Raw genomic sequence first — 12,708 nt, 5'->3', positions numbered from 1 at the left:
TTCTGCTGTTCAGACTGAACGATTACCGAGTTGTGAGCTCGGTTACCGTATTGGTTATGACGTTTGGTTGGGGTCGCCAAAACGCACTCCTGGGGTCGACCCAGGGAGGCCAATCGAACGCACCCATAGATGGATTGCACAATCATGACGTCATGATCGCCATCTTTGATGAAATGCGCATGCGTGAAGGGCTTGTAAGCAGCATGCACCTTTCCAATGCTTATCATCGAACAGGGTGGTCGTTGACGCTATATGCAATCCATTTAAACCTGTTATAGATGGATTGCACTCCGCGTCATTGTGACGGTCATATTTGATGTATTTTACACGTGAAAGGTGCACAAGAGTCACTCGCAGCGCAACCTCGTTCCCAGGGGTGATCGATCTCACCGCGCCATTTTTTCCCAGCATTCCTTGCTCGCTAGTGACGAGAGGTATCGATACGGCGCGCTGTCCATGGTAGCGAGGATGCGCGCAGCGGGTACACGTGTGTAAAATACATCAAACATGGCAGTTGATGACGCGTAGTGGAATCCATTAGGCCCCTACACACAAAAGAGTCGTCGGATTGCAAGAAACTGTGTTTCTTTTCTTTACCGACGGATCGATAACAGCGTTTGTTGGCATGGTAACGTTTAAGTAGCGTTCGCAATGTCACACTAGAAACGCAGGCATGAACAATATTATGGCTTTATCTCAGGGCGAAATGACGGAACATAAAAACAAGCCTTTGGCCTCAACCTCGTGGTACGCACGCCCACTGGGCGTCACTTCATTAATATTAAATAACGTAATAAGAGGCGTCCGTTGTAGTGTGGACGTCACCAGCACGAACATTGCCAATGTTTGCGCACATTTGCCAACAATTTTTAAGTGGAGCGAGTTGTGCTCCGCCACCGTTGGCGAACGTTAGCAATTACAGACGAACCTAGGAGGTGATGGACAGTGGTTTTAAGATGGCGGACAGAAGCAAACGATTTTCTTGTCACGAAAATAAATTGTGTGTGTTTTCGGCGGTTGATAACACAGTCATTATTAACTTTATTAAAAATGAATGATGTCACGATGTACAAACGAGAACTTAAAAAAAATGCAAATAACACTTCGAGAGAGACCGGCCTGCAGCCGGCGTGTACATCCACCTTTGACCTACTTTCAGTTCACATAGAGGGTGCGTTCGTTTAGCTTCCCTGGGTCGACCCCGTTGTGTGGCGGTTTCTTTTTCCAGGACGAACGTGGGTAATTATTTGCACACGTTCGTCCTGGAAAAACCCACCACACACTGGGGTCGACCCAGGGAAGCTAAACGAACGCACCCAGTAGAGATACGCAGTCACATTCCATCGAGTGTAAATGTTGCGCATCTATGGTAAGCTCATAAGTGTCACTGTGTCGTTTATCCAATGATATCATCGTATTATATCAAAGTCTTATATAGCGCACGTATCTACCAAACAAGGTACTCAAGGCGCTCTCTTATTAAATAGAAACACTGGATCTGAGTATTCTTTATCCTTCTCCTTGAGAATGGCAGGGGCCCAGTCTAGGTGTCATATAGACTTGGCCCTTTATCCTTAGGGACCACTCTAGGTAGAATACAGCATTTGCTTGATTAGGAGGATTTAAAAGAGGGCGCTATCAGAAGGAGTTTGTGTGCACGCAGTTCGCCATAGACCTTATCGCAAATACCAATGCGCAAGCGCACACTGTTGAATGAGGTGCATTGTGGGATAGATATGAATCAAATTTTGCTACCAGCTAGACCACAATGCACCTAATTCCAAGCTTTACGCGCGCGCCCCAGTATTTGCGAAAAGGTCTATGAAATGGGGGAAAGATGCCCTTTTTGAAACCACGGCTTCAGATTTGAATTCGGCTCAGGCTAGCAAAGCCGAAGCCGTGGTTTCAAAAAGGACTATAATCTCCAGCCACAATGGCAACATCCATTGCGATGTAGTGCTACCATTGTTGAAAATGGTGAGTATTAGCATTATCACCATAGAAACGCTCGACACCCTTGTAATTTATGTAAATTCTGAATTAGTAATGGCAGCCTTGGTTCATTTGATCCTTTCCTGACGTACGTTTTTCTTTCGCTGAGAGCCACAAGTCTAGAAATTCAACAATTGTACCGCATTGTTTTATTCTCTGATTGGATTCAATATGAGGTACGTATCGGCCCATATCAATAGATTTTATTATTCCATTAATCTTGAAGTATAGTAAATTGTTTCCTAGTCATGTTTAAACTGTGAATAATAATGGAGACCGTACTATCATGTAACATGTCGATCACTAGAGACACTCAAGGTACAGACAAATATGAATGGACATCTGCAAAACATGGCAAACATAATTGGCTTTGTAATTAAAAGCTCTCCATAAAACTGATTTTAAACCTGAAATGTTGCGTCATTCGAATTAACAAAATAATCATTCAATTTAACAATTCATCACAGCACCATTCAAATTCGCAGACGCTTCTTGAGACATGTGTGTCACGAAAAAGAATGACGCTACGCTAAATTGAACAGAGTGCTTAAGGAATTTGACAAGACCCAAAACGAAATTGAATGGTCAAATTCTGAATTTGAAACGCAGTAACAACTGGAAAAGCAACACAGCTGTAATTCGAACGCATGAAAATTAAATTGACTGCTCATTTGCCGAATTTGACCGAGAAAACCTATAATAGGATTAATTTGAGAGCTAACATAAAAAAGGAGCTAACATTAAATGTGACGTTAAAATTATGCAAATAGGCCTATAGCTTTTGAAATACAAAATAACAACCATCCAACCATCTGTTTGAACTAGTAGTTAATAGGAGGGTCTACATATAAATAATTGACCGATGCAAACTAAAGACAATACTTCGATGTGGTGCAACATGGCGCCGTTGTATGGCGACACGGTTTTGCGTGGTTTCGTTGGACGATACCCGCCGCGTCTTGTCCAAACTAAACGAGAGGAAGGCTCCTGGTCCGGATGGGATTTCCTCTCGCCTTTTGCGATCATGCAAAAATGAACTGTGTGACATTCTCTGTATTATTTTTAATTGGTCATTGAATATTTGTCATGTTCCTAAGGTATTTAAACATTCATTTGTCATTCCTGTGCCCAAGCGTACGCCTGTTTGTTTAAATGGTTACCGACCAGTTGCTTTGACGTCAATTGTTGCAAAGTGTTTAGAGTCTCTGGTACGGTAATATATTTTAGCTAATATTCCACGGGTTGTTCTAAAACCCCCTCGACCCCCTCGACCCCCACGACCCACGACCCACGACCCCCTCGACCATCGACTTTTGTGCGATTTTTGTTCACAACCTCAGCCAATCACGCACACAATTTTGTATGCTGACATCGACTACCATGCCTCGCACATCACAACAACACAGCGTACGAGACACGTAGTATGCACGAAGCAAACTTCGCGTGATTGGCTGCCGAGATCGGGCCTGTGGCAATTATGATGTACAGATAAAAAACCGCGGCATTTCCACGTGTATCTCTTGGCCGATCCGAGATTATTATCCCAACTGGAAACCTGCGTTTACCGCCCGAGTACGATTACGGCCAACTCATTACGTGATGATCAGGCAGACCCATTTCCGGCCAATCGCTCCCGTCCTGTGTACTATGGTACTACTAGTTGCTCTAAGCGGAGCTCAAGGTTGTAGACCCGACCATGGAGGTAGAATTCTACCTCCATGACCCGACCGACCGAATAGCCACACGGACGAATGTAGCCTTGCTCAAGGCAGTCGAATTATTCACTCCGAAAAAAGACCGCCGCTGTATAAAAACCCACCCGTATTCACTGTGCGTAAAACCCACCCGTATTCACTGTGCGTAACATCACACGACACGATGCCCCCGTACACTATCCGCATCCCATGCGGAGGCCGTCAGGCCGACAGCCTTGTAGGATCTGTGTTTAAGCCACTGACCTCATTACTATAATAAGCGAGGAGTTCCCACGGTCAGCTCATTACCATAATGCCCGCGAAAGACGAGACATGTTTACCTCACACACCACCACCACGGACGCATGATAGGGTCCAAAGGTCGTGATAAGGGAAGTGCGTGATTGGACGTCAAAATGAATAATTCATTTGCCTCACATCCTGTGTTGTCTGATAGGTCTGACGAACGATATACATATTCATGAGCTGCATACTAGCATATCCTAGAGCCCCCCCCCAATTTCGTCCACCATTGGAATTTTTTCAATACAACACATTAAAACGGGAAGATACAGATCCGACAAGGCTGTCGGCCTGACGGCCTCCGCATGCGGTTAGTGGTGTACGAGTGCGATGACTTGTGTGAACAGTATTCGTGCGATGTGACAGTGTGTATACGGGTGGGTCATTGGGTGTGATCGCACACACCATGCACAGGGTATACGGCGGGTGGGTTTACAGCTGCGTCTTTTCGGAGCGAATAATGCGACTGCCTTGAGCAAGGCTAGGACGAATGTGGGGTCCCCAATCGGTGTGCACTTGTCGTGCGGAAGCGGAGAGTAAATACTCCCAATTCTGTGTGGCTGATGCAGATAAATATAACCGCAGTCTCAGACTTGAGGTCAAGCCTAGTCGTGGAAGGAAGTTGCGTCGCGGATCACACACTGTGAATTTTATTAGAATTTAAAATCGGGGACTTAATTCTTACTCGGCCGTAAAGCGACATTTTATGAATTCGGAATTGGGACATTCTTCGAACACGGGGCGGACGTCGGAGGGTCGTGGGTCGTGGGTCGTGGGGGTCGAGGGGGTTTTAGAACAACCCATATAGTCTTGGTCCCAAGACCATTGGTGTTGCGCGGTCACACACAACCAACGTTCCGATTATGCACGGCAAAAACTGTCCACGCTTGTAATGAACGAACGCTAGCGGGCGCTCTGTTTCTCTGATTTAGATCTCACCATGAGCACAGGACATGGTGAGATCCGTAAATCAGAGAAACAGAGCGCCCGCTAGCGTTCGTTCATTACAAGCGTGGACAGTTTTTGCTGTGCATAATCGGAACGTTGGTTGTGTGTGACCGCGCAACACCAATGGTCTTGGGACCAAGACTACAACCCATATTCCACCTGCTCTTGATCCTTATCAGTTTGCTTACAAGAAAAACAGATCAGTAGAGGATGCAGTGTCTCTCGCATTATTTAATGTAACACGGTTTCTGGATCAAAAAATGCCTAATTATGCCAGACTTTTATTTATTGATTATTGATTATTGACGAGACATCGTACCGAAATGAAGTACAATCTATTGTGAACTGGTGCACTGAGAACGATCTAGAATTAAATGTCAATAAAACACAGGAATTTGTTATTGATTTTCGCAAAAATCAATGGGGATGAAATGGGGATGTAATGCAGATTCAATTGTTAAGAAAGGTCAGCAAAGATTATTTTTCTTGAGACGGCTGAAAAACTTTTATGTCAGTCAGCCACTTCTGTTGAAGTTCTACCGAGCGGTGATTGAGAGTGTCTTGACACAATCAATGATCGTTTGGTGGGGCAATGCAACAGCCGATGAGGAAGCGTATCAGCCGGATCGTTCGCACCGCTAGTAAAATCATAGGTTGCCAACTTCCATCACTTGATGAACTGTATCTCTCTCGAGTTAAAAAACGAGCCCTCTCTATAGTAGATGACCAGTTTCACCCAGCACATTCCCTCTTTCAGCCCATGCGGTCTAAGAATCGTTTCCGTTCAATTAAATCTGGATCCAACCGTACTTTGCAGAGTTTTTATCCCACAGCTGTTCGTGTTCTAAATGACATGTTTTAACCATGAATGTCTAATTATATCGTACTATTTTTATCTTTCGTATTTCGCCTGTATATTGTAATACTTTTCAGAGTTGTTTATATTATATTTCCATGTATTTTTGTAAATGGTTAATTGTTAGTGTATTTGTATATAACATAGTATTTTTAGACACGCAAAACCAAAACGAATTTCACTGTACTAATATTTTCTTTTTTTACAAGTGACAATAAAGTACTATTCTATTCTATTCTATTCATAACATGTACGTTGCAATCAAACTGTACCTTTTCACAATTTGGTAGTACAAAGAAAGATAAAACGTTGTGAACAAAACAATTTAATAGGCCTACAATAGTATTTACAAAGTGATGGCCACAGCATATTGTTATGTTTTATTTGAAACGTTAGACAACAATAACTGTCACAACTTGAATACGAAGCGAACAAACTGCGTGTACAAATTCAATGGTCAGGTCAATATCATGTCGCTACCAAAACAACAATGAACCTTTTCTTTTGTCTGCTTACAAAAGGGGCTTCGTTCAGTTTAACCAGCTGTGAATTAGTGATCCAGTATTGGCTACACATCCCTGTAGTACTGTTGTGTTAGAAAACAATTTGATAAAATAATGTTTTCAAACCGATTTAATTAAAATGAAAACAAACATAGCTCATATCTTCTGACCTTTCGATGAGAAAATTATTTGAAAAGATGTGTTTGAATGAATAAAACAGCACATTTTCCTTTGAACAAGCTGTGACCAGACTCTTAGCGTAGGGTTTATCTCAATAATCTCCCCTGAGCATGTTGTTTGTGTATACGGACCTGTATGATATTGAATCTAAACAAAACGAAGGATATCTACTGCTCATAATAAAGATACTATGTAATAATTATAAATAATGAATCCTTATAAGTTACTCAGCCTTTTGTCTTTACAGCTTGTCAATGTATTAGACGGTTTGATAATAAGGTCAAGTTACCATTCTTGGGAGCGTACACATTTTTAACAATGTTTTGAAAATGGCCAAAAGTCGCCAGTGCTAATTTTCTGAAACACTAAACAAAAGTCGCAGAGTAAGCTATACATAGTGCAGTGCACGCATTCATTTAGCAGTGCAAACCAACATTGATGGCTGCACGCCTAGTGTATAATGCCGTTGTTTGAATAGTCTTGGTCCCAAGACCATTGGTGTTGCGCGGTCACACACAACCAACGTTCCGATTATGCACAGCAAAAACTGTCCACGCTTGTAATGAACGAACGCTAGCGGGCGCTCTGTTTCTCTGATTTACGGATCTCACCATGTCCTGTGCTCATGGTGAGATCTAAATCAGAGAAACAGAGCGCCCGCTAGCGTTCGTTCATTACAAGCGTGGACAGTTTTTGCCGTGCATAATCGGAACGTTGGTTGTGTGTGACCGCGCAACACCAATGGTCTTGGGACCAAGACTATTGTTTGAACAACACTCTGCATAACAGATCGTGGTATGTATTGATCAAATGATTCCATCTTTCGAACGTTTGGGCCAAATAAAAAACATGTTTAGCGTCTTGCCTGTTCGAAAAAGAGAGGTTTTTTTGCTTAAATGGCTGGCCGACATTTTTGGGAAGACAACCTGCCGGGCTTTATAATTTTAATAGCAATCATAACTCGTCTGAGATCGCTAAATTAATGTGTCTTATTTTTTTTTTTAAGTTATTTTATTTTGTTAACAAAAAAGAGGCGGCGTCGTAAAATGAAGCGGATGGGGACGCTAAACATGTTTTCTGTTTTACCTGATACAGAAAACTGTATATCTCTATGGTTATTTATGCTGCTGGCACGGTACTGGATGGGAGCAACAGCTTCGAGTGAGTGTAGAGCCGGGAGAACATAGACTGCGGGTCTTTTTGTTGATGTACTTCTCGTCTATAGATTTGGATCCAGCTACAATTAGGTAAATTTATGGTACACAGAAAATGACCTTTGATTTAATATCATGTTAAAGTTTATATTCTTCCATGCACAGTACGTGTAGCTGTTGGGTTTGAACATTATGGAAGTCAGCAGCCCATGGTTTATTGTATGGTTTTAGCTCAATACTTTAACAGGTACATATGTACTAATCTTGAATCATGTTCGGTGTTAAAACTCCGACCCATTAGTGCAAACAATAATCGTACGGATAAGCAAATATTGCACTATCACAACCATTGTGAAAGCACCATGACACCTGAGTAAACATAGAAGCCTAGCATTGTGGTCTAGTCACACATATTCGACATCGTTAACACAATTACCAGCCGTCTAAGGGCTACTACGTGTATCCATCGAAATAGTTGAGCACACCTGCTAGATACTACAGTTTTTTACTGGTCAGGGTGTGTATGTAGCGTCATCTTGCAGAGCGTATAAATCTCATACCTCCATGGTCTAAACAACCCAAGTTCACCGGTGTAAGTATGACCATGGGAGAACCATCCCATGTAGGCATATGCTTAATGAATAGTGGTGGATAACTGGCTCTCATCATTTAATAGTGTTCTTCAAAATGAGCTGCACCACAAATGGAGGGGATTTATGAACTGGTCTATACAAACTTTCGGACTGCATTCGATTTTCAATGGTAGAATTTGTTTTCTTAGAATCACGAGAGCCTAATATGATGAAATACATTGATTGCAAAGTATAGGCTGCATTGAACGTATAGGCTGCAACGTTGTAAATGTACTCGTAAGACACATCAACTCATTGATATGATGGCTATTATAAGCTTGTGTAGTCTGTGGGTATCTTCTAACCATTTTATTTAAATTTACAGTTACATCAACTTCTTATTCAATTGATTTCTTATACTCCTACCATTTACAATGATACACAAAAGACACAAAAGACCATCACTATGCACGTCTTCATTTGAAATTCGTGACCGAAAATTATTGGAGAAATCACGGGAAATATCGGGAGTTCTCGTTTGTGTGTGAAGTTGACCAGCTTCTCGGTGGGAGAATGAAGTGGAAGTTGACCAGCTTCTCGGTGGGAGAATGAAGTGGAAGTTGACCAGCTTCTCGGTGGGAGAATGAAGTGGAAGTTGACCAGCTTCTCGGTGGGAGAATGAAGTGGAACTGTATATTTATGACACTTCTGCTCTCCATCATTTAGGGAGTTCACAGGGTTTTTCAACTCAATTTCTGATGATTACAATTAATCATTTAATGTATATCATTTATATTACAGAGATGGATGCGTTTAATACAATGCATCGTAATAAACGAGTCATCGTAGTTGTATGTGTTTGTGTTGCTACAGTCGGTTTCCTGCTGCACAATAAGCATTACCATGGGCACTACGGGTAAGCAAACAATCAAGATAAATCCCATGTCTGATCCTAAGTCTAAAGTCCAAAGTTTTCCTCAAGTTTAGTAATAATATTAGTCAGTTTGTTTTAAATGGTTCATTGTGTACGGGTTCAACCATACAGTATGGTTGAACTGTTCTGCCATCTTGCCGCTTCTATTACGAATTCGTTGTGTCATGTATTATGTTCATCTGTCCTTTTTGTCAGTCTGTCTGTCTGTCTGTCTGTCTGTCTGGTCGTCTCGTTTTCTTGTCTGTCTGGCTGTTTTTTTTTATAAGCTTATGCTTATCAAAACGGCCCCGTACTCTATTTATTTATTCATGTTTACTCTTACTTAAAGAAGTGTTTTGCTTTACTCCGAAAAACATGTAACTGTTGTTATTCTTTTATCAGAGTATGGAAATAAATGTATTCTTGAATTAATTTGAAATTGAAACCCGTACGTACGCAATGAACCTTTTCTAACGAGTTTCCAGTCGTAAATAAACCATCGTGTACAACTGGAAACTGCGCAAGTTGTAAGTTCATATAAAGGCAAATTAATTATTATACACTGCTATTTTCATTATCCATTCTTAATAGCGAAATGTTTGGTGTGAGCTTTCAATATTTTCTTTGCAAGACCATTTTCCAAAAACTCCAAAACACATATTTTTACCAAGCCTAACTGATAAAACAGTCACACATATCTATATTCACATTGTTTAAAGACTCTGGACACTATCGGTAATTGTTAAAGACCAGCCTTCTCCCTTGGTGTATCTCAACATAATATGCATAAAACAACAAACCTGTGAAAATTTGAGCTCAATCGGTCATTGAGTTTGCAAGATATTAAAGGAACACGTTGCCTTGGATCGGACGAGTTGGTCAAAACAAAAGCGTTTGTAACCGTTTTTTATAAAATGCATATGGTTGGAAAGATGTTTTAAAAGTAGAATACAATGATCCACACAAGTTTGTCTCGAAATTGCGTGGTTTTCCTTCTACTGTGCGAACTAACATGGTCGGCCATTTATGGGAGTCAAAAATTTGACCCCCATAAATGGCCGACGTGTTAGTCGACGACGTAAAAGTAGATTTGACTAGTCTTTAAATGAAACCGAATGACCCATTTTTTAGTAGCATTCGATTTCGTGCGAAATAGAACAGGCTGGTGGTTAAATTGGCTGCTCATTTTCCGAAATTGACCGAGAAAACCTATACTATCAGCCTCTCCCCATCACTCGTAATCAGGAAAGGTTTTATGATAATAATTATTTTTAGTAATTACCAATAGTGTCCACTGCCTTTAAAGGGAGTGGACACTATTGGTAATTACACAACATAATTATTAGCACTAAACCTTATTTTGGTAACGAGTAATGGGGAGAGGTTGATAGTATAAAACATTGTGAGAAACGGCTCCCCCTGAAGTGACATAGTTTTAGAAAGAAGTCATTTTCATCGAATCTGATTTCGAGACCTCAGATTTAGAACTTGACTATAGGTCCCGAAACATACTCACTAATCACTGGTGTTAATACTCAACTCTTCAAATGAATAAAGAGTCTCAAAAAGCAACATTTTGAGAGATGTGAAGACGTGATTTCATTCATTGACTACTTGTGCATGTGTACCTTTCGTTTTTAATAGACAAGTACCAGATCAGCGAATATCTTACAAACTCGGCGGTGGTTCTGCTTTGATTAACATGATTCGGCTAAAGGACAAGATGACGGTCGAGTTGGATCAACAAACTAATAAAGACATGGATACTGAGAAACGTTGGGGGCTTGGGGAGAAGGGATACAACAGACCAATGGATCAGGGAAGAAAGTAAGTCACGTGATGACAATGGATAATCATTCCTTCAGAGACATTTTGATAAGACACTTTTAACTCTTCGAGAGATGGAGAGACTATGTAGTAAGTTAACGTTTTATTAAGACAAACCATAGAGCAAGTATAGATTTACGGGTCGTGGCTCTGAAATCAACTTAGGTGATGTGGCGATGTTGCATTAGTTTACTAACCGAAACGACAGGTAATTATTTTACGCTGAGGTTTTGTCTATCAGTTTAAAGGAACACGTTGCCTTGGATCGGACGAGTTGGTCAAAACAAAAGCGTTTGTAACCGTTTTTTATAAAATGCATATGGTTGGAAAGATGTTTTAAAAGTAGAATACAATGATCCACACAAGTTTGCCTCGAAATTGCGTGGTTTTCCTTCTACTGTGCGAACTAACATGGTCGGCCATTTATGGGAGTCAAAATTTTGACCCCCATAAATGGCCGACGTGTTAGTCGACGAGGTAAAAGGAAAACCACGCAATTTCGAGGCATGTTTGTGTGGATCATTGTATTCTACTTTTTCAACATCTTTCTACCCATATGCATTTTATAAAAAACGGTTACAAACGCATTTCAAAGACCAACTCGACCGATCCAAGGCAACGTGTTCCTTTAAACAAGTACCAGAATGATCAGATAATGGCATAATAAGTCTGGACTATTATCGTTAAAGACACTGGACACCTTTAGTAATTGTCAACGACCAGTATTCGGAGTTGGAGTATCTCAACATGCATAAAATAACAATCCAGCTGTGAAAATTTGTGCTCAATTGGTCATCGAGTTTGCAGGAGAGTAATAAAAGAAAAAACACCCCTGTTGCAATACTTTGTTTGCTTCCAGATGCATAATAAAAGGCTTCAGCTGCAGTAAAGTCTTTTACTGAGTGAGATTATACCTCTTTCTCAAAAACTTTGTGTAATACTTCAGAGGGAGCCGTTTCTCACAATGTTTTATATTATCAACAGCTCTCCTTTGCTCGTTACCAAATAGGCTAAGTCTTAATGCTAACAGCTATTGTTGAGTAATAATTACCAATAGTGTCCAGTGCCTTCAAGATCACCGTTCAATGTATTGGACGTGTTTGCGTTACACGCATACATTTGGCCATTGGGCCAACGTTGGTGTTTGTTTGGCACCGTTGGCGTTGGTATTGTGTCAGCTTTTGGCGTTGGTCCCATGTTTGCACTCATACGTCGCCAGATCGGAATTGGCACTATGTTTGTTTCTGACATTGGGCCAACGTTGGATGTAGGTCGGCAGAATCACGCTGGGTTTACACTGGCGATCAATGTTAAGCCAAGTTTTTAGTAAATTAAACAATATTCGGCATTGTGGTGGTACCCGAAGTAAGACCAACTAAGGCGGCAGTATTATTATTATTCAACAATAATTATTTATAAAAGACACTGGCAGTAAAAAAAACAAAAACAAAAAACAAAAAAAACTGAATTGCATTGGACTTTTTTGCTTATCATCACATTGGTTTTACGTTGGCACTCAATGTTTAGAGACTGTGGCTCAAAACAACGTAAACAATAGCACATTTAATGTGACAGGCGCTACCTAGCGTTCCAAAGTCCCACATTGGAAGGGGTTTGTTGGGTGTATTTTATACCGACCCCCTTATGGTCTTGCAAACTGATAACTTCATTGGTTCACATTAAGTTGCCATAACCTGCTCAATTCAACTTTAATTCCAGATTAAAAAAAAAAAAAATCAGATGAACAATCTTCAACTGCTTATATA

The 12,708-nt window shown here is 40.9% G+C and overlaps 1 protein-coding gene across 4 annotated transcripts in view; it reads left to right on the top strand.

The window, feature by feature from the left end:
* The window catches only part of LOC139945789 (alpha-2,8-sialyltransferase 8B-like), a 51,752-nt gene that overhangs the window by 33,145 nt on the left and 5,899 nt on the right, over positions 1–12,708 (top strand). Inside the window, exons 1-4 of one of the 4 annotated variants that reach the window (XM_071943213.1) lie at positions 7,254–7,271; positions 7,572–7,723; positions 9,004–9,118; positions 10,760–10,942. In XM_071943213.1, coding sequence (XP_071799314.1) covers positions 9,006–9,118; positions 10,760–10,942 — 296 coding nt within the window. In that variant the 5' untranslated portion in view covers positions 7,254–7,271; positions 7,572–7,723; positions 9,004–9,005. Of the gene's footprint in view, positions 1–7,140; positions 7,272–7,571; positions 7,724–7,996; positions 8,223–9,003; positions 9,119–10,759; positions 10,943–12,708 lie in introns of those variants that run through there. The other 3 variants (XM_071943214.1, XM_071943216.1, XM_071943215.1) reach the window with 3 other exon arrangements.

The sequence above is a fragment of the Asterias amurensis genome, chromosome 13, assembly GCF_032118995.1.
Source record: "Asterias amurensis chromosome 13, ASM3211899v1".
In the NCBI taxonomy this organism is placed as follows: Eukaryota; Metazoa; Echinodermata; class Asteroidea; order Forcipulatida; family Asteriidae; genus Asterias; species Asterias amurensis.
The sequence above is the reverse complement of the archived record's forward strand: the minus strand, read 5'-3'. Positions and strand labels throughout refer to the sequence as shown.